This window comes from Diabrotica virgifera, chromosome 8 (assembly GCF_917563875.1).
Source record: "Diabrotica virgifera virgifera chromosome 8, PGI_DIABVI_V3a".
NCBI lineage: Eukaryota > Metazoa > Arthropoda > Insecta > Coleoptera > Chrysomelidae > Diabrotica > Diabrotica virgifera.
The window spans coordinates 150,282,684-150,310,394 of NC_065450.1; the positions used below are offsets into that span (position 1 = coordinate 150,282,684).

The 27,711-nt window shown below is 32.1% G+C and overlaps 1 protein-coding gene across 1 annotated transcript; it reads left to right on the plus strand.

Annotated features, from left to right (window-relative positions):
• The first annotated feature begins 5,982 nt into the window (after window positions 1-5,982).
• Window positions 5,983-8,215, plus strand: LOC126890290 (uncharacterized). The gene is made up of 3 exons (XM_050659148.1): window positions 5,983-6,432; window positions 7,395-7,870; window positions 7,981-8,215. Exons 1-3 carry the CDS (start codon window positions 5,983-5,985, stop codon window positions 8,213-8,215), a joined length of 1,161 nt encoding a protein of 386 aa, XP_050515105.1.
• Window positions 8,216-27,711: the final 19,496 nt, after the last annotated feature.

A 27,711-nucleotide genomic window follows, 5' to 3' on the forward strand; every position in this document is an offset into this window, starting at 1 on the left:
AAAAAATCTTAAGGTAACAAAATTTGGAGTGAGTTACGTAATGATAATCGAAACACAAAATTAATAAAACGCTCTACAGTGATGAGCGCGCTAATAACTGGCAAAATAACGCAAAAGAAAGAAAACACATTAAGTTGTGAGATAACAAGAAATAAACTAGTGAAGGTGGGAGATTTAGCGATAAAACCTATAAATTTACATTCTACTTATTGTTTCCCACCGTAGCAAGTTCTGTAAAAAAGTATTTTGTAGGTTTTACAAGAGCTACAAAGCTATTAATGATAAATCCTTTTAAAACCCTCAGTTTCAAAAAGGGGTGACTTTGAAAGGGTTGGTAAAGGTAGTTTTTGCACATTAGTACAAATTTTAATAGTCAATTAGTCCAGTCGGGTAAGACGAATAACAGGCCTAACCTTGCATTAGGAGCTGCCCCAAATTTTATTCTTCTAATCTTTAGGGAGGGTCAATATTAGTACAAATTTAAAATCTGGACTGAATTCCACCGTTGCGTTAGCCGCCATCTTGATTTTAAACGAGAACCGTTTTTGCTCAATATCTCCGCCATTTTCAATTTTTTGACAAAAAGTGTACAAATTGAAATTGTTTAAAATACGATTTTCTATAATTTCATTTATTATAATTTTTTCGTGCGGTCGATATTTTCCGAGTTATGAGGGGGAAATAGTGACAGTTGGAGCATAATTATTGAATTATTGAATTATCTCGTTTATTATTAGTTTTACAACAAATATGTACCTGTACAAAAATGAAGAGAATTAAATTCTACACAATTTTGATCTCTTTCATTTTTTTGCTAAAATTAATATTTAAGGCAGTACGTATGAGGTAATGGCGCGAGCGTAAGACCGGATTGATTTTATAGCAATTGTTTTTTTGTTCAATATCTACGCCATTTTCAACTAAAATTGTTCAAAATATAATTTCCTACAATTTCTTTTAAAAAAGCCGTTGATATTTTCCGAGTTACATGGGAAAATAGTAAAAAGTGGTGGGGGAGCATAATTATTGAATTGAATTTTGTATCCGAGCTGCCCCAAATTTTATAACTATATCCTTTAGGAGAGATCAATAGTAGTGTAAATTTAAAATCTCGACTGAATTCCGCGGTTGCATTAGCCGCCATATTGATTTTAAATGAGAACTGTTGTTGCTTAATATCTCCGCCATTTTCAACTTTTCGACATAAATGGTAGAAAAGAAAATTGTTGGAAATGCAATTTCCTACAATTTCTTTGGCACAAATTTTTTATACGATCAATATTCTCCGAGTTAAGGGGGAAAATAATGGAAGCGGAGGGGAAGCATAATTATTGAATTGTCTCATTTATTATTAACTTTACGGCATAATTGTACATAAACAAAAATAAAGAGAATTATATTTTATAAAATTTTTGAAACTTCCAATGAAACATCAATCAAAATAAGTATATAAAAGGCATAACAAACATTATATACATTAAGTACACTTAATTTTATTAACTAGCGGGTTTTATTGGTTGAATTTGTCTGTCGATATTTTAAGTTTTATGTCAGCTAATGTATCGTGATGTTCCAACAATTTTTTTTTTAATTTTGGATCCTGTTGGGGGAATTTTCCCATTTCCCCCCCTTGTAGACCCGCCACTGGTTCTCTCGAAAAATTGTAGTAAATCGTAATTGCAACAATTTCAGTTCTTACACTTTTTGTCGAAAAGTTGAAAATGGCGGAGATATTGAACAAAATCAATTGCTACAAAATCAATCAGGTCTTACGCTCGCACCTTTACCACATACGTACTACCTTAAATATTGATTTAATCAAAAAAATTAACGGCATCAAAATTGTACAAAATTTAATTCTCTTCATTTTTGTATACGTAAATATTTGTTTTAAATATTTGTAATAATAAACGAGATAATTCAATAATTAAATAATTATGCTACTACTGTCACTATTTTACCCTCATAACTCGGAAAATATCGACCGCACGAAAAAAATTGTAATAAATGAAATTATAGAAAATCGCATTTTCAACAATTTTAGTTTCTACACTTTTTGTCAAAAAATTGAAAATGGTGGAGATATTGAGCAAAAACGGTTCTCGTTTAAAATCAAGATGGCGGCTAACGCAACGGTGGAATTCAGTCGAGATTTTAAATTTATACTAATATTGACCCTCCCTAAAGATTAGTAAAATAAAATTTGGGGCAGCTCCTAATGCAAGGTCAAATGCTATCCCGACTGGGCTAAATATCTCACTCAATTTTTGACATAAAAAAATTTTTGCAAACAATATTCTTGAGAATTAGAATGTTACAATTTTATTTATAAACATTTTTTTTTCGTATCTCTGATGCTAAGCTTTTTCTTTTGAAGAAAAAAGCATTTTCTACCAAACTACAAAAATTCGTTATTCGCTTTTAACACCATTTTTTTTCTAAACTAATAATTCTAAGCCGTTCAAACTTCTACAATCTATTAATAATATGTAAATAAAAAATACTGAATAAGGCCAATGACTAACTTAAATTAGAGGGGTAATTAGGAGGTTGTTCCGCTCATTTTCTCGCTGAAAAAAATAGGGACTGACTTTCTTTTCATCATAAAGTCACTCAATTTTTGAGTTAGAGAATTTTTTAATTTGAAAGATAGATCTGTACTTTAAATAGATCAGTGGTTCTCGGAAAATGCATAGTTTTCTCGTCTGTTTGCTTTGAAACTCCAACACTTAACATTTGATGAAGAAGAGCTAAACTATACTAAAGTATAGGTCTTAAAGAAAATTTGAACAAACTATTTGGTTTATTTTTCCAAAAGGTACATTTTTGTTAAGTAAAGTTGTTTTGATAAAACGAATTATTTTGAAGTTATGTGCAGAAACCTGATTTAAACCATTGATTTTTTCGATATAAAACTAACACTTTCGATAGCGAATAAATCGAAAACTGTTATTTTATCAAAAAATGTATAGAATATATTTTGCTTAGAATTAATTATTTTACCAATTTTTTCGTTCCAAATATAATAAAAAAATTACACCCCCGAAATGGGGTTGCAACTACCCCCATAGCTAAAACGTCTTTCGGCATCATATATATTTTGATCCATGGACTATCCACTATTTATTCTCAAATTTTCAAGCAAATCCATTAATTCTGTAAAAATTGAGAGGTGAAAACCTATGATTCCTGGACTGCTTAACTTATTTACACACATGTCCAAAAGTTTGGAATACGTACAAATAATATATTTACGCCTAAGGTGGTTTCAAAACTGTTATTGATATTCATTTTAGAGCTTTTTTACATGAAAATGATAAAAACTTTGAATGGTTTTTGTATAACTTTGCCCATTTGGTGACATTCAACTGATTAGCGTATTTAAACAGTATTTCAGTCTGTGTTTAAATTTGAATTGAGCCGTTTAAAAATGCCTAGAAACGTGATATCTCACTTTGACAGATCTAGGGTAATTGCTTTGTTACAACAGGGCTTTAGTCAAAGTGATATCGCGAATATTGTTGATTTTACTCAGAGTGCTGTATCTAAAATTAAAAAAATTCTAAGAGACAAATGACGTCAAGGATCATCCCAGAAGTGGTAGAAGTCGATGTACAACAGCAGCACAAGGTCGGCAGATAACATTGATAGCTCTAATAAATCGTCTGGAATCCACAAGTGGTATATCCAGAGAAATTTGTAGGCTGCAAGGACTGAATATTTCACGGCAAACAATAACACGACTAAATGCGGTAAATTTGTATCGTAGAAGACCCTTACATGTTCCTAAACTAACCTGCCAATACAAAATAGTAAGGTTGCAATGGGCTGGAGAAATGGTGCAACATGGTCCTAACTGGAATAACGTGATGTTCTCTGATGAGTCAAAAATTAGCTTGGTATCTGATTCGCGAAGAACACTGGTTTGGAGGGCCCCAGGACCACAAGCCCGACTAGAAACAGCCCAACCGCATGTCCTGTTTGAAGGTGGCAGTATTATGGTTTGGGGTGGTATTATGAGTGGTACACGGACGCCACTGCTGGTTCTAGAGAGACGTGTCACTGGTGCTGTGTACATCGAGGAAGTTTTAAATACTCTTGTACGTCTATTCCGAGGGGCAGTAGGTGATGAATTTGTGTTTATGCATGACAACGCACCTCCTCATCGAAGAGCAGCAGTATAAAATTTTCTGGAAGAAGAAGGAATATCTACATTACAGTGGCCCTCGAATTCCCCCGATATGAACGTTATTGATCATGCTTGGGACATTCTCAAAGCACGCATCAAAAAGCGAAACAATCCCCCTATTACACTTCGCGAACTAAAAGATGCTGCTCGTGAAGAATGGGAGAGAATTCCGCAAGCCCAGCTCGACCAGTTAATCGGCAGCATGCTAAATCGCCTACAGGCATGCATACAGGCCAATGGAGGAAATACTAATTATTAGTTTTATTGAAAATAATTTTTTTCTTTACTAATTTATTTTTAAATGTAAGTTGTATTTTTTAAGTTTTTCACTCCAAGAGGTTAAATAATTTTTTTTTGCATATCGTTTATCTGGTTTTGAGATTTATTTATAGTCCATGTGGTGAGACCTTCCGAACGAAAGCAGATAGAGGGTCGCTTCCGGCGGCCTATATTATTGCTAATTTATTACGCAAATTAAAAATTTATTGCTTATGTAGGGAGTGATGATAACGGTAGGGGTTGGAGGGGATGAGTTTGTAAATTCTTGTATACTCCATATTTCAGCAATTAATTACCAATAAAACATACCTCCAGAAGCGACCCTTTATCTATTTTGCTTCCTGAAATATAAGACTTGGGTATTGTAGCCTAAGCATTAAAACGTAGTAGCCATTGTTGCTCGTTAGGGGATGAAGCAAAAAATTCATTTTTGGCGTAGACCTGCAGTAATTAATTAGCAAACAATACTCACGTGGTATTAGGTCTTTAAACTGGTTATTTTCACTTTTTGTGAAAAGCAGAGGACGAAAATAACGGTAGAGGTTGAAGGGGGTGAGTTTGTAAATTCTAGTATACTCCATCTTTCAGCAATTAATAAAAAATAAAATATGCCGCCGGAAGCGACCCTGTTTTCCTGAAATAGGAGTGTTGGGTATTGTAACTTAAGTATTAAACCGCAGTAGCCATTGTTACTCGTTAGGGAATGAAGCAAAACATTCATTTTTGGCTTAGACCTGTAGTAATTAATAAGCAAAAAATGCCCACTTGGTTTAGGTCTTTAAACTGGTTATTTTCACTTTTTGTTGATTCCGGTGAATGATGATAACGGTAGGGGTTGAAGGAGGTGAGTTACCCAATCCTTCAGCAATTAATTAGCAATAAAATATGCCGCCGGAACCTACCCTCTATCTATTTTTGTTCCGGAAATATGAATGTTGGCTATTCTAGCTTAATATTAAGCTGGAATAGCCACCTGTTTCTCTGAAGGGGATGAAGCAATAAATTTTTAATTTGCGTAATAAATTAGCAATAAAATAGCAAAAAAATATGGGGTAAGTCTCATGACTCCCTTATGAAATGGCTATTCTAGCTTAACAGACATATCTGGAGATGGTGGTCCAACTCTGAATCAAATAAAAACATAAACTGTCTTTTCGCCTTTTTCATCTTTACTCAGATTTTGAGTACTCAAAACTGTCTTCCTGTCCCTTTCCTAGATGAAAAAAAAGTAGACACGTGACTGTGTCCTTTCTGCTTTCTTCTATATTCGTCGTCTCTGTGCTTATAAAAGCAGGAGATTTAGGATGCAGCCAGAAAGCAGTTTCTTTTAACGAAAAGTCTTAAGGCGCGTATCCACTGAAAAGTTGGCAACTTTTGTGTTTGCAACTCTTCCGAAGTCACCAACTTTTGTTTTTTATCGTTGTCCACATCTAAACATAAAGTTGTCAACAATAATTTAGGAAACATGTTAGTTGGCAACTGGCAGTCTCCATCAAGACTATTGTGTTGACAAAATGGGGTCGATTGATGACGATATTATCTTAGCAGCTGCATCATTTATTATTTTGGGTAAAAAAAAGAAACGAAAACATAAATATTGGGTACGACCAAGCCTCATAGGAAGAAACACACATGGAGGAATTGAGTTAATAAATGCTTTGAGAAAAGATGATTTGTTAGCAGGACGTATTGAAGACGGACAAATAAGAAACTTTCTCCGTATGACTGATTCCGATTTTGAGTGGTTGCTCAATCTTGTTGGACCAAAAATTACAAAAAATGACACTAATTTTAGAAAAGCCATCACACCTACCGAACGCCTACTAATTACTTTAAGATTTTTGGCTACCGGAGATTCCTACACTTCATTAATGCATTTATTTAGGATTTCAAAGCAAGCGATTTCAAAAATTGTACCAGAAGTATCTATAGCAATATGTGAAGTTCTTGGCGATCAAATACGAGTAAGTGTATTCTATTATTATAAATATTTTTGACGGTTTCTTTAGCAGAGCAAGTTTGGTAAAATATTCAATTTTTGTTCCCTGGGGTCAGGTTCGATTCGTTTCCAAAAATAACTGAAAACGCATTTAGAAAGTTTTTATTTAAGAAACTATTTTAATGCAAATCATATGAAACATCATGGGGTACACATTATTAGTCTAATATATTAGCAGTATTTATAGCTTCCAGCAGAATACTAGATGCAGCCAAACTTGTTTCCTGTTCTGTTTGTGAATCTGTGAGTGGTATATCCTGTGTTTGTTGTGGGATGTATTGTGATGAAGATGGTAATGCATATTGTGGCGAGCGTAGTTCAGGTACTGTTTGAGATTCTGTCACTAAGTGGTATGTATTGTGGTGAAGGGGATGATACATATTGTGGTGATAGTAGTTGATTGTAGTGTGATGTGAGTGATGATGTGTCATCTGGTGATGAAAGAGGTGGATGTATGGGAAAACTGGAACTTGATGAATGTGTTGAAATTGGAGTCATTTGTCCAGAATGTCCAGTAGCAGGATAGTCATATTTTCCGATACTTGCTTGAAACAAAATATTTGATATTTCATGCTCCACCACATTTTGAGCATAACTTGATTTTAAAGCTTCCATTTTCATTGCAACATGCTCCCCAAAGGCACTGTATTTATGGCGATTTTTCTTAGCTTGAAGTTCTTTCAATACGTTGTAAGCTTCCTCTTGCCTTTGGTCACCAGTTGAAACCTTCCTTTTTGAACATTAGTTTTTTTCCCAATACAAGGCGCTGTCGACGGACCTGGTTGTGAATTCGGTGGTTCTGAATCCGATGATGGTGGGACTATTGTATTACTTGTATTTCCCTCATTTGGTAACAGATTTTGATTTTGGGAGATTTCTGCCTCAACTTCTTCCGACCCAGAATCCTAAAAATATATTTTTTTATAGATGCCTGGAACTGCTGAAGAGTGGAAAGTAGTGGCAACACAGTTTAATAATCTATGGAATTTTCCACAATGTACAGGAGTTATGGACGGAAAACATATTATGATTCAATCACCAGAACACAGTGGAAGCGATTACTTTAATTACAAATCGTTTTTTAGCATTATGCTTTTTATTGTTGCTAATGCAAATTACGAAGTGTTGTATATGAATTTTGGCTGCCAGGGACGCATATCGGATGGTGGTGTTTACGAAAATACCCAGTTCAAAAGAATGTTGTCCGAATGTAAATTTAATCTACCTAATAATGAAAAGCTTCCTGGTAGAGCCATGGCTGTTCCTTATGTTTTTCTGGGTGACGATGCTTTTCCATTGTCACCAAATTTGATGAAACCTTATCCAGGTACCCAAGAAAAAGGATCACAGGGAAGAATATTTAATTATAGACTATCAAGAGCGCGAATGGTATCAGAGAATGTGTTCGGAATATTATCTGCACGATTTCGAGTTTTCAGAAAAATAATGTTACTTGAACCAACGAAAGCGGAGACAATTGTGACTGCTTGTATTTGTTTACATAATTATTTAGGAAAAAAAAATCAAGGACCACCTACACTCCACCTGGAACTTTCGATTCTGAAGACAAAGACAGTGGTAATATTATTTCTGGAGCTTGGAGGAACGAGATGCAAAACAATATGCCATTCCATAGTTTCGATAAGAGAGCTCGGAAATCAAGTAGTGCTGCGAAAGATGTGAGACAAGAATTTGCAGAGTTTTTTATGACCGAACAAGGGAACATTCCTTGGCAAAATGACTATTAACAAATTATATAAAGTAACGAAACAAACAGTAACGAAACAAATACTAATTTTATGAAGTTATTTTATTTTTTTTTAAGTTAGAAGTTAACTAACTTTCTACTAACTGCTAAATTACTAGAATATGATACGTTATGATCCTCTTTCAATCGTAGTTATTCATAGCTTATAAATCGTAAAATAAATACAATATTGTTGCATACTTACATGTTTTTCATTTAATCCTTTTCAAGGCATAACTTAGGTTCATTTTTGTCTGATAAAAATAGAAGTCGTTGGTACGCAAACCACTTTGTGGTATCAGAAGTAGCTGAACCCGATTTATTTTCTTCTTTTAATTTCTTCTTCTCTCTGAAAAACTGTGCCGTCAAATTTTTTATTTTCCTTTGTATTTCAAGTTCGTGTAGCCCCATCACATCACTGATGGTTTTCCAGGCATCCTTTTTCTTATTTTTATTTTTATAATTTACGTCTTTTGGATTCCATAGTACACTTTGGGTGTGATATAAATCAATTAAGGTATCAATAAGTTCATTTGTCCACGTTATTACTACAGACATGTTTCTGTTTACAACTTATGTTTCCAACTGAGCGACCGTCCCCACAAAGCCGTTAAAATGTCGACATCACGCGCATTCCTTTGATGTTACCGCCAAAAAGAGAAACAAGGTTCTCAACATTTGTTTGCAATTTTTGTTGGCAACATGAACATATTTCGGAAACTTTTGTCACCAACGCATGTTGACAACACGAAAGTTGCCAATTTTCCTTTGGTGGAGACCCGTCTTTAGATTTAAAATTATGTTTATTATTTTTATTTCAGCTATTTTAATTGTCTAATTATAGTAAACTTTGTATCTGGGGCTTTTCGTCTTCCTCGTTTTACTTTAGGTTTGTTTATTAAACTAAGCAGAAAATGTGGATTTATTGATGAAAAACATGGCTAGTTGTTAATGCACCTAATTTTTTGTTCGTCCAACATAAGCGAATGAATCAAAACACAGGATGTTAAAAAAGTCTAACGCTACGATTAAGTTATAATTTCAATATTTTATACAAGCTAGAATATTTCACAGGGTTTTCCGCACTTTAAGGAAAAACACAGTATAATTGTTACACCCGGTATACAATGAAATTTATCTGTCCAGCAACAATATTAATGCATCGATATTCTTAAAGAATAAGGCTACAAGAATAAGAAACCGCTAAACGCCGTAAAAATGAGTGGCGCATACAATATTCCAACTACAAAAGATCTGATATGAATATTACGTGGCGCGAAAATGTATTTTCATTTTGATGCAAAACAAAATTCTAGTTTTATTTTAAAAGATATTTCCATAACGTTTGCTAAATTTGAAGTAAACGCGCCACAAAAAAGTTTCAAAATTCAAACTGTATTAAAGTTACTCTTTTGTGGCTCCTTTTACTTCAAATTTAGCAAATATTATGGAAAAATCTTTTAAAATAAAACTAGAATTTTGTTTTGCATCAAAATGAAAATACATTTTCGCGCCACGTAATATTCATATCAGATCTTTTGTAGCTGGAATATTGTATGCGCCACTCATTTTTACGGCGTTTAGAGGTTTTTTATTCTTGTATCAGGAGTTTTTCAAAGTTATTTATAAATGTAATATGAAGTTAAATGCAATGTTTCTCGATTACACGTTAAGCTTTATAAATAGTCACCTTTGTCGCATTATCTCCCAAATGATCTAGTGTCCATCGAATGTACACTAGATTTTTTTTCTATTCGAAATAGATTGAAAAAAAATATTGGGATGGCCGGTAAATGAACTCAAATTGCCCGTTGCCAGATCAAATTTAGCGTCGTAACCACTACAACTACATAAACCATTTAGGGAATAATCGTTAATTGGATTATACTTTTGTAGCTTAATAACTTCTAAACGGCTTAACCGATTTTGATCACTAAACATGAGTTTGAAACGTATTGACAAGTAGTATCTGATGAATCAAGTATGATAACTGAAGCTATTACAGGAATTATTGAGCTTAAAAAACCGTTTTTCCCATAAGAAATAGATTTGATCATATTTATGAAGCCTATAACTTAAAAATTCGAATTTTCCCGGATATGAGGTATACACCGTTAGATTCGCCTAGAGTCCTACAAACGCTCGGTTATTGGCGCAATTCGTAGGTTAAAATTTTGAGTAATTGTCGAAAAACCAAAATTTTCAAAGTTTAGTTTTTCAGTTTTTTGGCTATACTGAGCCGTGCGTATGTCTGATCCTGGCGGCTTAGACACCATTTGAAAGCTTAACTCAATACTATTGATGTATTTGCGGTTCTCCTGTATCTTCTTGAACCGAAGATATATACCCCCAAACAATATGCCGTTTGTACCTACCAAGTCCTATATCTGGCTTATGGGTAGTCAAAAGTCACAAACTACATCGGTTCTGAATCGGCCCTGACCGCCTCTTCAAACGCAGAAAAAAAAATTCAGATCGGTTTAACTTTTCCACATATATACATACATATCGACAAACATTTTCCCTTTTTTAAATAAAGTCTTATTTCATAAAGACATATAAATTGAGTCTGATTTCTGAGCTCGGTAACTGTTGAAAGGTATAACTGATTTTCAAAATTAGACATGCATTAGAAAGGTAATGATCAGTACTATCAGAAGCCGCAAAGATCGGAGTTAAATTTTCGAAGTTTTTGGAAGTTTTGGGGACGAGAACGAAAAACAGACCCTAAATTTGAAGGGCCGTAAAATCCACACCCGTGAACCAAAATGGATAGTTGATATATGAATGGATGAGTCTTTTCGTGAACATTAAGATGGGAGTTGGCCCAATTTTCAATTCAGTCAAATTTAGAAAATCGAAAATTTCGTGTATATATAGTGTCGTGTGTAGGGGAGTGTGGATGTGCGCCACTGGCGAGAACTACCATTCACTGGTAATAATATGCTACAAAAATCACTCAAATCGGACGTCAGGTTTAGGAAATTAGAAACATCAAAAATCTTCCATTTTTAAGGTGGTGCGTTAATTTTGCTGCTCAGTGTATTTTGTTTTTACCTAAAGATTATTTCAAAATTTATTTCACCTAAAATTTATTTTAACCTGTACGGAATTACATTTTGATTTATATATATTGCAATTTTATTTGATTGGGCGAAATGAACTAGACTTCCCTGGAATAGAACTTTGGCGATACAACTCTGTGTTATACATAAATATTTTATATAGCTACTCCAATGTGAGCCACTATGACCGTTCGATTAATCTCCAATATTCTTTTACTTGGACACGTCTATCTATTACATTTTTTTCTAGTGCTCTGTCAGCAGAATTGTGGGTCACGGATTTCTAGAAGGGTTATAATCTACCCAGTGAACCCTGTTTCCTTTTTTAATGTAAATCCACGGAGGCTGAAACATATTTTCTCATTCATGGTAACAGAAGGGTAGGTATATAAAGTAGAAGTATGAGAAAATTTATAAAAGCACGAGCCTAGAAAATTACGGTTGTACACAGCAAATAAGGTCTTCCCTTATTAAAATTATGTTAATTTTACGAATACATGTTTGTTATTTTATGTGTGCGATAAGTTTAAATACACACAACCAAACTTATATGGAATCATCTGATATTTCTTATTATTTAATTTAATAACAAATACATAACAATTAAATAAAACCATAAAGTATTTAAAAAACAAATTGAAACTACTAGGCTATTGATTATGTACTATAGAAAGGAACTACAACGTTAACGGGGTTTTATTACTTCATATGGTCAATGAATCTCTATTCATGAAAAAACAGCGGAGTGCTACCATTTAAAGGGGTGCGTTTTTGAGAAATGGGTGAATTAGTCCCTGGGCACAGGTTACATTAGGGTGAGTTCTATGCACTTTTGGTACAAACACGTCTACATAAAAATTGTACCTGGTTAAATTTCCTATCTAAATATAACTTTTTAAAGTCAAAGATACTTTTTTTTACAAAAATATATTCAAAAGAAAAAGCCCAAAGAAACCCAAAAGAAAGAAATTTTGTTTTTTGTCCCATAACTTTTGTCCACGGGGATATAGGTATAGACATTGCTTCACAGAAAAAAAACTTACATATTTTCTCTTTAAAATGATGCTTAGTAGAGGTCGTTAGGATTTACAGTTTTCGCAATATGATTTTTCAAAGTTCGCCACTCACAGCAATTTTGGGCAATTTTCCTTGTTATTTCGCAAATATTTTTCTGTAACTTTTTTCTACGTAACTTTAGGCATATGCAATGGTACATGTAAGAGGAATAGAAATCAATTACCTTTAAAATGTTCTACGGTATAATGTTGTGCGACTTCTTTTAAAGAGGTTATCTTTTTCAAGATTTTATACTTTTAACAAGTTTTTATATTTTTTACGATTATTTTTTAAATTTCCCATTATAACTTTTTTTCTTCTACATTTAGGTATATATTATATAATAAAAAAGAAAGTTCATTCTGTTTACTTTAAAATGGTGTATTATAAAAAATAATAGGATTATTTTTGAATAAGATATGCTTTTTCAAAATGTAATAAGTACTTGCAACGATTTTTGATTTTAGGATTATTTTTTAAATTTCTCCTTATAACTTTTTTATGTGATTGTGTGTTATGATTGAATCTTATTTTTTATAGGTAATACTTTGGATCCACTTGACTCGGCCGGGCAAACTTCAAAATATGGATTAATTCCAATATTTACTGTCAAAGCTCCTGCACCACAAGCTTTGCTTGAAAAAATAGCATGTAAATGTACCAAAGGATGTACAAAAAACTGCGGTTGTAGGAAGATAGGAATTAGTTTTTCAATATTCTGCAAAGGGTGCATGTGCATGGGTACTACTTGTGGGACTCTAAGATAACTGAGGTGTCAGAGGAAGATATTGAAGCTAATGCTAACGAAGAGATGGACTTTGATTTTGAAATTTTTTTAATGTCAACGTTTAAATAATTTTAACTAAAGTGATGTTTTCTAAGACTAATGTTTATGTAATTTTTGTAAAAGAAATAATTTTAAATAATACAGGTAAAAAAATATCAAAGAATCACTCGGTTTCCATTATTTAAATATAGATGATACACCATTTTAAAGAACAGAAAGTAAGCCCTCTTTATTCAGCAATATATAGTATATTCATGTACAAGAAAAAAAAAGTTATAATGAGAAATTTAAAAAATAATCCTAAAATCAAAAATCGTTGCAAGTACTTATTACATTTTGAAAAATAATATCTTATTCAAAAATAATCCTCGAATTTTTTGTAATACAAAATTTTAAAGTAAACAAAATAAGCTTTTTTTATTATATAATATAATATATACCTAAATGTAGAAGAAAAAAAGTTATAATGAGAAATTTCAAAAATAATCGTAAAAAATGTAAAAAATAATATTTTTTTTATATTAGGTATTATATATTATATAATATAATATTAAATTATATATACTATATACAATATAATATTATATAATATACAATATATCATATAATAATATAATTTTATTTTTATATTATATTATAAAAAATCGATAAAAGTATAAAACTTTGAAAAACCATAATCTTTTTACAAAAAAAGTCGTACAACGTTAGACAGTAGACCATTTTAAAGCTAATTGATTTCTATTTCTATTACGTGTACCATTTCATATATGGGCCATTCCACGAACATACGCCTGTTTTAGATTACTTCGACAACGAATATTTTACTGTGCAACATAAGAAGTAAAAAAATAAATGGCTCTAATAATTATTCCAATAAACAACAATGTAATTTGCAATTTACTTTCGTTCTTCTTATTTTGCACAGTAAAATATTCGTTGTCGAAGTAATCCAAAACAGGCGTATGTTCGTGGAATAGGGTATACCTAAAGTTACGTGGAAAAAAGTTACAGAACAATATTTGCGAAATTACAAGGAAAATTGCCCAAAATTTCTGTGAGTGCCGAACTTTGAAAAATCATATTTCGAAAACTATAAACCCTAATTATCTCTACTACACAACATTTTAAAGAAGAAATATGTAGATTTTTTTTCTGTAAAGCAATGTCTATACCTATATCCTCGTGGACAAAAGTTATGGGACAAAAAACAAAATTTCTTTCTTTTGGGTTTCTTTGTGCTTTTTCTTTTGAATATATTTTTGTAAAAAAAAGTATCATTGACTTTAAAAAGCGATATTTAGATAGGAAATATAACCAGGAACAATTTTTATGTAGGTATGTTTATACCAAAAGTGCATAGAACTCACCCTAATGTAACCTGTGCCCAGGGACTAATTCACCCATTTCTCAAAAACGCACCGCTTTAAATGGTAGCACTCCGCGGTTTTTTCATATATAGATGTCCATTGACCATATGAAATAATAAAACCCCGTTAACGTTGTAGTTCCTTTTAGCTATCTTATTTTGAATATAATCAATAGCCTATACATAGTTGTTTTAAAGTCAAGAGCATACAAAATTTCAATGTAAAAGGAATACAGCACTGGCGAAGTGTCCATGTAACCACTGTTACCATTGGTAACAGTTAAAAATCTTGCAAATAAATATTTTATGACGATGAATAATTCTATTTACCAGTATTTTTACCAACAGAAATATATTATTATATTATGTGGTAATAGTACCTAACTCAGTAAATAACTCACTAAATAGCCAACTACTCGTAGACACGAAAATATTGGCGAGTTTATGTGACTCCGTTGCACTTTATTATAATACTCCGTTACCAGATTCATTTCTGGTGACAATGGTTATATACGCACGCTGGCGCTCGGGACCGGCTAGTGACTGAAAATTTTGAAGAAGCGACGGCATAAGCGCGCTGTGTATCAGTAGGGCTGTTACCAAATTTAAAATTGGTGACAGTACCTATAAAAAGTGTGCGTGCAGTTAACCATAGATGAGTGTCGCTTCTTAATCGATCAACTACTTGAAAAGTAATTCCTCTTGTATAATTTTGAAGAAAAAAATGAGATTATTAAAAATGAAAGACCTATTTTAAACAATTTAAAAAAGGAATCAGCAAAAGTAGTTCGATATTTTAAATTTAGTTGGTACAGTGAAAATCCTTGGTTATATTATCGTTGCAAGAAAAATATACTGTATTGTTGGCCATGTCTTCTGGTTTCTACAGAAAAATGGGTGGACCAGGTTCACGATTTAAATGGTGTTAGATTTTTAAAAAGGAGACTTACATGTAAGATGTATACCCAATTTGATTCAGTTTGGCAAAACAAAAATCAAAAGTTCTCTTAACCAAGCTTTTAAAGCAAATATTGCTACACATAATGAGTTTGTTCAAACATAGATAGGTATATGGTATATCCTTAGCACAGTTATAAGAGATACTGTATGTTTTTGGGCCAAACAAGAACTAGCGTTTCGTGATCATTTTGAGTGCGACGACTCTGACAATCCAGGCAATTACGGGGAATTGTTAACATTAATTGCCAAAAAAGATCAAAAATTTTGTCAACATCTAGAAACATTTGTTTTTTCGAGAGTTTCAAGTCATATACAAAATGATATTATTGAAGCTACACTCACCGGCACAAAATTCCGCACCCAAAATTTTTGATTAAGTTTGATAATTTATAACTTTATTATTTTTGTGCTCCGATTTTTAAGATTCTTGCACCAATTTGTAGGTACATGTATTCATATTGTTTGGTATTATTCCGGTAACAAAAATTTTTGTTTGCATGTCATTGTACAGGGGTGAAACGAAGCGTTGTATTTTCTTCTAATTTTAAAAAATTCTGTGGAAAAATGGAATAGCTGATTTTGTTTCATAGTCCTGTCATATTTTCCCGGAGGCATCACCAACATTTTGTTTTTTGAATTATCCGAATATCTTTTTTCTTGTAAGAGCTGTACCATTTATTGTAAATAAAAACACTGATTGACTCATAAAATTGAGGTTGGATTGATAAGATTAGAATGGCCCGCATGCAGCCCAGATCTCAATCATATTGAGCATTTATGGGATGAATAAAAAAAGCTATTTGCCGTCATCCTAGGCCTCCAGAAAAGTTGGTACATTTATGGCCCTAGTAGAGGAATATCGGGCTATTCCCCAGGCAAGGAAAACACATTTTTATTAGATGCTAAACAGATTGCGAGCAGTCGTTGCTGCAAGAGGTGGACATAACCGCTATTGAATTGTTTTGTTTTCTTATTAAATTTGTTTTGTTTTGTTAATTTTAGTGCGTTTGATATTTTTAATTAAATAAACCTTCAAAGCAGTGTTTTTAATTACAGCTCTTACAAGACAAGAGATATTCAGATAATTCAAAAAACAAGACCTTCGTGATACCTCCAGGATAATACAAAAAGGGCATGAAACAAAATCAGCCCTCCAATTTTTCCACAGAATTTTTTAAAGTTAGGAGAAAAAACAGCGCTTACATTCACTCCCGTATAATGCCATCTAAGCAAAAAATTTTTGTTGCCAGAATAATAGCAATTGACATCAATACATTTACCTACAAACTCGTGTAAGAATCTTGAAAATCGAAGTACATATACATTTAGCCATATCTTCATTTTTTTAAATAAGATTTTTTGCATCTGGTTTCGGTAACACTTCAGAAAAAGTCACGCGTCGCCACTGGAATACAGTTTCAATTGTTCTTGTTCTTATTTATTTCTTTGTTTTTGTTTTGCTAGTCAGTGTTATCACCTCTAGTCCTTATAGTCCAGCGTAATAAGGTTTTTTCCATGACACTTGAACAGCCAGGGTGCTGAAGCGTTTTTTCGACAGGTAATACCTATAAGAGCAAATTGTAACTATTTCCTGCTATTTCCTGCGTAGGATCTGGCGGCCATTTTTATTTATAAACAATTAAATGTCAAAAAACGGCATTTTTGATTTTTTTTCAAATCAATGAAAAACAAGGAAACTTATGGTTTTTGTAATACAAATATCTTCGAGATTATGGAAAAATCTTTAAAATGACGTATTACAAAGTTTTATATACTCATTTATTGTTAATATAATTGCGTAAAAAGGTCGGAATTGCAAAAAAAAATTATTTTCGCAATAACTGTTGTAAAAATCAGTGTACAGCTTTGAAATTTTTGTCAAATAAGGGTTCTTTGGTGCTTAATATGTGATAAAAATTTAGAAGCGATTCATTCAATTGTTGAAATTTTATTCAAATTGTTTATCCCAGAGAGCATTTTTTTCTGCTATAACATAAGTCAGAAGAAAATGACGTTAGAACCATTCCACAGGTGTCAAATAAAAGAGCATGAGCCATATTTTCAACTTGGTTTAAAAAAAGTGAATAAAAAAATGCATTTATTAGTAATAAATAATTATGCAAAAGTATCGTAAATCTTTACTTATAAACTTTTTATTTTGTTATATAAGAAATTATACATATTTATTACAATTTTTATCAATTATGATATAGATAACATCACTTGGTAGTTGTGCACTTAACACAGGGTAAAAAAGTTAATTTTTTTGGAAAAAGCTATTCAAAAAGTTTATAAAGAAAAATTGACGATACTTTTGCATATTTATTTATTACTAATAAATGCATTTTTATTCACTTTTTTAAACCATGTTGAAAATGTAGCTCATGCTCTTTCATTTGACACCTGTGGAATGGTTCTAACGTCATTTTTTTCTGACATGTTATTGCAAAAAAAATGCTCTCTGGGATAAATTTGAATAAAATTTAAACAATTGAATGAATCGCTTTGAAATTTTTATCACATATTAAGCACCAAAGAACCCTCATTTGACAAAAATTTCATAGCTTTACACTAATTTTTACAACAGTTATTGAGAGAATATTTTTTTTTTTTGCAATTCCGACTTTTTTCGCAATTATATTAACAATAAATGAGTATATCAAACTTTGTAATACGTCATTTTAAAGCTTCTTCCATAATCTCGAGGATATTTGTACTAAAAAAATCATAAGTTTCACTGTTTTCCGTTGATTTGAAAAAAAAAGTGGAAAATGCCATTTTTTGACAGTTAATTGTTTATAAATAAAAATGGCCGTCAGATCCTAAGCAGGAAATAGTTACAATTTGTTCCTGTAGGTATTACCTGTCGAAAAAACGCTTCAATACCCTGGTTGTTAAAGTGTCACGAACAGGGTATATTTTTGTCTTATTACCCTGGCCTATTATGGCTTCAGTTTGCGTGGGCACGCTCCTAATCAAATTATCTACATTTTGTTGTGCTGGATGGCTCCATTTCTCAAGAGCAGCTTGTACTAGCCGTGCGGATTTTCGTGGATTATCCTGGCGAGCTCTAATTTTTCTTTTAAGCTAATCCCACAAATACTCTATGGGGTTAAGCTCGGGTGAGCAAGCAGGCCACTTCAAACAAGGGATACTTTCTGCTTCAATGATGTCTCTAGTCACTCCAATGGTATGTGGAGGACCATTATCATGCACGAAAATAAAATTTTCTCCTGTTGCACCTCTTCAAAATCTAACTACAGGTTATCAACATACCTGTCAGCAGTTACAGTTGATTGAATGAAAATTAAAGGATTTTAAACGGATCTAATCACTTCCTCTTTTATATTTGTAAACAGATCTGACAGTTTTCGTTCTTGCTTGTCTTCCTTAACCTCTAAGTACACGATTTTGTGGGTCATCTGATCTTACACAAATCGTGACTTTTGCTGAAAATAGCACATTTTGTCAATTTCCAATGTTCCGGTTTTGGTGGTGAACACACCAACTTAGGCGATCAATCTTGTGCTGACTGGATAACTCGGGAACCCATAACTGTCTCCTCCTGTATACTTCTTGGCACGAACTCTTCTTATCGTTTCAACTGAAACAGTTACACCTGTAGCTTCCAAGAACTGCCTTTGGAGCTGCAGGTGAGAAATGGTTGGGTGTCTTTCAGCTGACTGGACAATTAAACGATCGTCGCGAGCCGTTATTACTTTTTGGCGACTTTCCCTTTCTTTATTTTTGAGTATTCCTCTTTCTAGGTCCTGTTACCTAGCATAGGTTTTGGACAGAATGCCCTGTGTTACGACTAGCTCGACAGCTATGTCCCTCTGAGAACATTTTTTGCTCCACAAGACCAATAATCTTTTCCCGTTGTAAGTTCTATAACCCCACATGAGGCACATTTTCAGTTTTGGACGCAAAAGTTAGTTTATTTATTTTTATTCAATTTGAAACTCAAGCAAATAACCTATACCGTATCGAGCTGTACCATTTCTTTTAATTGTCTCATCGATTTGTTTATTTTCAATAAAAACCTTTATTCTTCGCAACAATAACAAGTTTTTTTAAAATAAATAAATATTACTTTGAAATACATGGTGATTCCAGATAAGTTTGGTTTTGTGTATTTTATGTATGCGTTAAGTTTAAATTGCTATTGGTAATTAAAACTATATAAATGTCAAAATCTCTTAAAATAAAATACGATATGGACGACAATTTAACTTTACTTAATTTAAAATTAAATTGATATTAAAAAAAATGTGTGTGTACTTTGTACGCACGTAAGAAGTTATACTTCTATTATATGACTATATGATTATAAACGAAATTAATATACTTTTTATTTATATTTTATTTAAATATTAAACTAATTTATACTTACTACTTCTCAAACATTTTTATTAAAACAGTGCCAAAAATTAAAATAATAAAAGAATAAAACACACACAAACACATTAAAAATGCCACAAATGATTTCTGAACATTAATTGTCGGAAAATGTTTTAACTAAATACGTATTTTCTGAAAATAAAATTATATAATAAATATACTTACAATCATAAAATGTATAAAAAAAATAAAAAAATAAAAGTTTCTATTGGGATTCGAACCAACTTACCAGCGCGGCTGGTATTGGCGTTGTATTGGGGTTTACTCGCATTAAGCGCTTCGCCACGGAGACAGTGTGTCATTATGTGCGAAGATCGACTAACTAAACGGATTAAACTTTTGACATTTTTGAATTATGTAAATCAAATTATTTTGATTTTGAATTGAAATGATTTAGAATTGAAAAAATACAACAAAACATAGAGTAAGAAAACAATATATTAGGTGAATATTGATAGAAATTTTGATGGTAATCAAATTATGTAAATAAAAGTATTACATACTATGTAGTTTGGTAGGTTCAAATAGGTAGATACCTATGATACATTTACAATTATTACGTACCTGTTGCTTTAAAAACTATTTAAAAATCACTACAATTATAAACTTTTTTGTTTCTGTCCTCACAACAATAAAACTAATATATTATACATTTGTTTACCTTCATATTGAACAATTATTTATTATTGACAGATCATTTCAACACCCAATCAGAGCCCGTATAACGACTAATAAATTTCGCAATCACTTGCATCGTGCAAAGTGGCTATGTTCAAATATCATAACAAAATTTGATCAACTATTTTTAAAACACTTACCAGTGTAAGATTCTTTAGCGTTGAATAAGCGAGATCGTAGATCGTCCCGGTTGATTGTTGTTATCCACAGTTCTCTACGACTCCGAGCTAATAGGTTTTTTATCAGTAATTTTGCGGCACTCATACTAGTCACAGTTTGATGGGCTTTCACATTGGCATGCAACAATCATCCCTTCTATGTTAATAAGTCCAAAAATATAATATGAAAACTATTTAAAAAGGCAGTATAACCATTAACTAACTTTTTGTTTGTTGTTTCTCTTCCTACAAATTTTAAAACGCAACAACTATACATAACCAAACCACAGACCCACAGCTGTGCCACAGCTGCCATATTTGATAATTTTTGTCATGTCATTTGAACATCCAATCAGAACAAAGTTGTAATCTGTTGCGACTGCGCCGGGATCAAAGGTTTTAATCCTATTAAAATGCTCCCTCATATCGCGCGTAAGGAAGTATAACTTCATTAAAACTTTATTGGAACCAAGTTTTCTGGTAACACCTTCGTGTTTTCTAAAATTTTCAAACCAACGAATGCTGGAACATAGAAGGCTGAGGGAGATCTAAAAGTTGCATCTCACTTCTCGTCTATCCAGCGCCGTAAAATTCCAATGAAAAATGGTCCCGCATACTCAGATATGAGTAGAACTAATAAAAACAAATGTAAAACGGAACCAGAGCCGTCTTATCTTTCAGTTCGTTCTCTGAATAAATTGGGCTGCTATATCTGAACCAACTGAAACAAATCGAGCTGCTAGTATCGATTCATAACGTAATTACGGATGCCGTACCGACATCGACTTAAAACAAACAAAAGTTTAAAATAGTATTAAAAATAAAACTTTATTAAGACGTAGATTTCTGGTAACACTTTCGTGGTTTCTAAAATTTGCAAACCAACGAATGCTGGAGCAAAGAAGGCTGGGGGGATCTAAAAGTTTCATCTCACTTCTCGCCTGCCCAGCGCGGTAAAATTCCAACGAAAAATGGTCCCGCATACTCACGATATTACTAAAATTAATATAAATAAATAATTATTTATTTATCACGTATTTCCAACTCACTAGTTATTATTAGTACGGTACAGCCAAGTTAGAAAAAGGAGCAGTTCAACCTGGGAAAGGTTCACTAGAAGAGCAATGTTACCATTTCTGATAACAATGTCAGAAGACCCTGCCTTTCAGGGCGACTGATACCTACTCACGAGAAGGATGTAGGCGACAATGATACACTTATAAAAAAAAAAATACCACAAAATATAGCTAAAGTTAAGCATTAAACTGTGTACATACTTTCTAAGCGAGTCGTCATATTCGCCTGGAGATTGGGGATTGAACTTGTGCAATAACATCGGTTTCCCCCCGTTGTTTGTTGTTTTTTCCTAAAAATATATTGGTGCTTTAGCTGGCCGAGCAAAAAGTTGCAAAAGCTGCATGCGGCCCACGGGCTGCATAGCCGTAAAAAAGAGCATTTTTCCAAAATTGTTTAAAAATTTTTTTTACTGTAAAACCAAATTTTTTCAAAAATAGGCACTTTGAACTGGCCAAACTTACCGTTGGTATAAACAATACACATACATATAAAGTAAATAGTACAGTGCCGGCAAAAAAAATCTTTACATTGCCAAATAAATTACCATAAATTTGAAGACAATTTGCATGCGTTCTGTCTGCGCTTGGAGGGGAGGGTAGGGGAGGGGGATAGCGTACTTGCGACGGCAATTACCTGTAGTTTACGGATCGCTTGGCTTATTTAGGGTATTCTGCGCGTTTGCACTGTAAACAGTTGGCTTTGTGCGGGTAGTCAGTGTTAAACTTCTCATTTACCGCGTAAAGTTTGAGATCGTCAAAACAAATATGGGTCGGTTGAACTTTTTGCGCACTTACGCGATATATAGCACTCGTTCCGCTCGTGCTCTAACCCTCGTTTGGTGCGCAAAAAGCATACCTACTTCACGAACTGTTTCATAAATATTATACTGTTATATGAAATATCCAGTTTTCATATTTATTTAACAAAAGGTCAAGACAATAGATATAGTCTGTTCGCTAAACTCAGACACAACTGACTAGTGATTTTAGTAAAAAATTTTGCCAATTTTGGAAAAATTAGCAAGAAATAATTACTAAATAGTTAATAATTACTAAATAATTAGTAATATTGACAATTTTTGCAAAATTGTCAAAAACCGACTAAAATATTTAGCCAGTTGTGTCTGAGTTCCGAACCGACTTTTAGCGAACCGAAACGAAATATTGAAAATATGTATTAGGGGAGTTAAGATTCAAGATAGAACGAAAACATGCATTTTTTCGGAATAATGCAAACAAGCTTTTAATATTTTTCTAAAAATTTTTTTGACAGTTTATATACATGCTAAAGTAAAAAGTTCTACTCAAAGATTTTGCCGCTAATTGTTTAGTAATTGTTTAAACAATAACAATAAATTGTTTTGTATAAATAATTTTAAAAATATCGTTGAATTCATCATTTTACTTTGATAAAATATGTTTCTATTTTGTTTTTGATTATGCTGAATCCGAATATGGCATTACAATTTGAAAAATCTTATACAGAAGCTCGTATACAGTATCTATGTCTACGTAGCTAGGAACCATATGCGCAACTTTTTTATTATCAATTTTACGAAAAAAAGATATTCTTCGTAAAATGCTCTGCATAGTCTAAAATCTAAAACTCAACCATCAAATATCAAATTTTATCAATCTTATACGAGGTATGTCAAAATATGAATTTCAGAGTAAAGTACCTTTATATTCCAGAATATTTAAAATTGTTATTATGCAAAGTTATTTGGAATTATAAACTATGTTTTATATACAATTATATCCTTCTAATTGAAACTTTGTTTTTAATTTTTTTTTTCAAATTGCGCGATTTTATTACAATTATGATGATAACTATTTATTATCAATTTTACGAAAAAAGTTATTCTTTATAAAATGCTCTACCTGGTCTAAAATCTAAGATACAACTATCAGATATCAAACATTTTCAATGTTATACGAGGTAAGTAAAAAAATATGAATTTCGCTTGTGCCCTTATAGTGCACAATATTTAAATTATAAGGGTGTAATTGAACATTGAAACTTAGTTTTTAATTACAAACAACTTATCTTAATAACAATTTTCGATTTTCAATATTGTGAAATTTAAAGGTACTCTACTCTTGAGTGAAATTCATATTTCTTGACATACCTAGTGTAAAATTAATCAAATTTGACATCTCATGATTGCATATTAGATGCTATATAATGCAGAGTATTTTATTAAGAATAACTGTTTTTCGTAAAACTGATAATAAAAAAGTTATCAATAGGTTCCAATTTACGCTGACATACTGTATAAGAACACAAAAAATTTTTTTGTTGAAAATAAATTATTGTTGAAGCTTATTATTACATGTACGTATTTTAGGTAAGTTTTACATAGAAAAGTTTTGATCACTTTGTATGAAGAGTTTTTTAACAGGTAATTTTCGGTTTTTGAATTATAGTCCGTTCTTTAACGGTAAAATATTGCAAAACCTCTAAATTTTAAATAACCGCTTGGATTGACATAAAATTTGGCATACACATAGCTAACAAGTCAAACAAAAAAAGTGATATGGTGCCGATATGTGCTTTTGCCCCGGGGGTGGTTTTCACCCCCTCTTGGAGGTGAAAAAATATTCGTCCAAAGTAAGTCAGGAAATGGATAAACTGGCTAATTTTAAGTAACTTTTGTTCTATAGAGTTTTTTCACTAAGTCAATACTTTTCGAGTTTTTGGCAGTGAATATATTCATTTTTTGAACAAAATAACCACGCTTTTAGACGGTTTTTCGCAAATAACTCAAATAGTAAGTATTTTGTCGAAAAAACATTATTAGCAAAAATATAGCCTGTAAAAAACTAAAAAAAAAATGGTGTATATATCACGTCTCTATACCTAGTAGAAGCAGAGTTATAGCTAATGAAAAATAGGTTCATATTCGTCAAATTCCAAATGGAATATTTTAACGTGAAATAACCAAAAATGAAGCACATTTCGGGGAAAACTCATTACAACTTATTTAAAGTGTTTAAAAAAAGCTTCATTTTTGTTTTATAAAAAAAATTTCTAGCATGAGAAGTTGCGCTCAAAATAAAGTTAGTCCCTTTTTGTTTTAGTAAAAAAATCGAGAAAATCATCCCCTAATTAGTATCTTAAATGAACTTAATCGTTACGACTTCACAAGTTTCTTGACTCGTGTATTTGTTGTTTAATGATCTGTAAGTTTTATCGGTTCAAAGTCCTTATTATTGAAAGGGTTGTAGTTAAAAGGGGTTGAACGAGTCACTGATCATGAATGTATGCAAATTTAGAAACACCAAATCTTAATCAATTTTTGTCTAACAGAAAAACAAAAAAATACATGATATTCAGAAAAGCAATGCCGACTTTTTTGTTTTTCGAGATTTTTGGTATCTTAAAAATTTTTAAGTTATTTTGAAAAAAAGCATATTTTTCAAAATTAAAATTTTTAAACCAAATTTTTTCAAAAATAAGCACTTTGAATCGATGAAACTTACAGATCATATAAACACAACATAAGTAAAATAATTTGTGGAGCGGTAACGATTAATTTCATTTTAATTTGTTAATTAGGGGGTGGTCTTCCCGATTTTTTTTGCCAAAACAAAAGGGACCAACTTTATTTTGAGCGTAACTTGCTTAAATTTATTGCTAGAAACTTTTTGTAAAAATAGAAATAAATCTTTTTTTAAACACTTTAAAAAAGTTTTAATCGGTTTTCCCCAAAAAGTGCTTAATTTTTTGGATATTTCACGTCGAAATATTATATTTGAAATTTGGTGAATATGAATCTATTTTTCATTGGCTATAACTCTGGTTCTACGAGATCCAGAGACCCAACGCGTACACCATTTCTTTACCTTTTTATAGGCTATAATTTTGCTAAGAACGTTTCTTTCGACAAAATACTTACTTTTTGAGTTATTTGCGAAAAACCGTCTAAAAATATGGTTATTTTGTTGAAAAATGAACATATTCACTCGCAAATAACTCGAAAAGTGTTGACTTGGCGAAAAAGCTATATAGAACAAAAGTTACTTAAAATTAGTCAGTTTTCCCATTTCCGAACTTATTTTGGACGTACATTTTTTCACCTCCAAGAGGGGGTGAAAGTCACCCCAGGGCAAAAGCACACATCAGCACAATATCACTTTTTTTCTTTGACATGTAAGCTATATGTACGCCAAATTTCATGTCAATCCAAGCGGTTCTTTAAAATTTAGAGCAAAAACCGTGAAAGAATGTACTATTACATTTTTATATTTTTCTAAATTTTCTCAAAAAGAAATTGTTTATTTCATTTCTAAAGTAAAATAATTTAATGCATTTTAAAGATTATATTCTAAGCTTTGAAAATACACCTATAAATTTGTAATAAATCTGTTCAAACTTGAGTAATATCGTCTTAAAGTGGTGTAATTCTGTAAAACTACGTAGTTTTCAAACATTACATTTTTTGAGACGCTGCGCCGCGTCGTATCGTTTGAATTAAATTTTTGAGATTTTTTTGAATGAAACCCCGTTTATAGACGAAACAACGAACCACTAAAAAGCCCAAAACATAGGAATTTTGTACAGTAAGATGAATCGTCATAGAACTTTTTGCATTCAATTCGAGAGAGTGTGAGGCAATTTTGTGAACTAAATTGATCTCCGGCAAAAAATTTTCTGCATGAGAAAATGCATTTTCAAAGTGCCTCTCGAAGAGATGGAAAATGAAAAATTTAGAACTCAGAAAATATTGAGGGAAATGAGTTCAATTTTTATATCTGGGGTTTTGGAGGTCAGTGAACACAAATTTAATGACGGCGATTGTCTCCGAGGTACCTGGTGCCCAGGGTGGAGCTCGTCCTGGGGACGATCTAATAATTCGCGGGACGATCGAATAATTCGCGAAATGAAGATTGGATCGAAAAACTGAAAAATACGCGTTTAATATTTTTCAAAAATCTATCGAATGACACTAAAGGCGACCCCTCACTAAATCCCCTGGAGGTGGCGTGGGGGTAACTTTAAAATCTTAAACGGAAACGCCCCTTTAGTATTACAGATTTGGATTGCTTACGTAAAAATAAGCAACTTTTACTCTAGAATGTTTTTCGAATTGTGGATAGATGGCGCTATAATCGGAAAACCCCATTTATCGTGATACCATAGGTAAATTATAAAAACGGTCTAATATCTCGAGAAATACACTTCCAAATAAAAGACCAGAAAATACGTATTTAATATTTTTCAAGAACCTATCGAATAATATCAAACACGACTTTCCACTCCACTCCCTGGAGGTGGGGTGGGGGTTAACTTTAAAATCTTAAATGGAAATTCCCATGTTTTATTCTAGATTTGGATTCCTCATGAAAAAATAAGTAATATTTATTCGAAACATTTTTTAGGATTGTTAATAGATGGCGCTAATAAATAGTGTTTTTCCGATTATAGCGCCATCTATCCATAATTCTAAAAAATGTCTAGAATAAAAGTTACTTATTTTTACATAAGGAATCCAAATCTGCAATAAAAAATGGGGCCCCTATTTAAGATTTTAAAGTTACGCCCCACCCACCTCCATGTAGTGGAGTGGAAGGTCGTGTTTTATGTTATTCGATAGGTTCTTAAAAAATATAAAAGCCGTAATATTTGGTTTTTTATTTGGAAGTGTATTTCTCGAGATATTAGACCCTTTCTATAATTTACCTGTGGTATTACGATAAATCGTTTTTTCCGATTATAGCGCCATCTATCCACAATTCTAAAAAATGTCTCGAATAAGAGTTGCTTACTTTTACGTAAGCAATCCAAATCTGCAATAACAAATGGGGTTTCTGTTTAAGATTTTAAAGTTACCCCCACCCCACCTCCAGGGGGTGGAGTGAGGTGGTCGTGTTTAGTGTCATTCGATAGATTTTTTAAAAATATTGAAAACGTATTTTTATTTTTCAATTTTTTGATCCAATCTTCATT

What these genes read in the sequence shown, in the direction of transcription:
- LOC126890290 (XM_050659148.1), top strand. Translation starts at nt 5,983, where the DNA reads ATGGGGTCGATTGATGACGATATTATCTTAGCAGCTGCATCATTTATT. An exon ending in TTCTTGGCGATCAAATACGA is followed by an intron (nt 6,433 to 7,394) that starts GTAAGTGTATTC and finishes ATTTTTTTATAG; the next exon opens with ATGCCTGGAACTGCTGAAGA. An exon ending in CGAATGGTATCAGAGAATGT is followed by an intron (nt 7,871 to 7,980) that starts GTTCGGAATATT and finishes ATAATTATTTAG; the next exon opens with GAAAAAAAAATCAAGGACCA.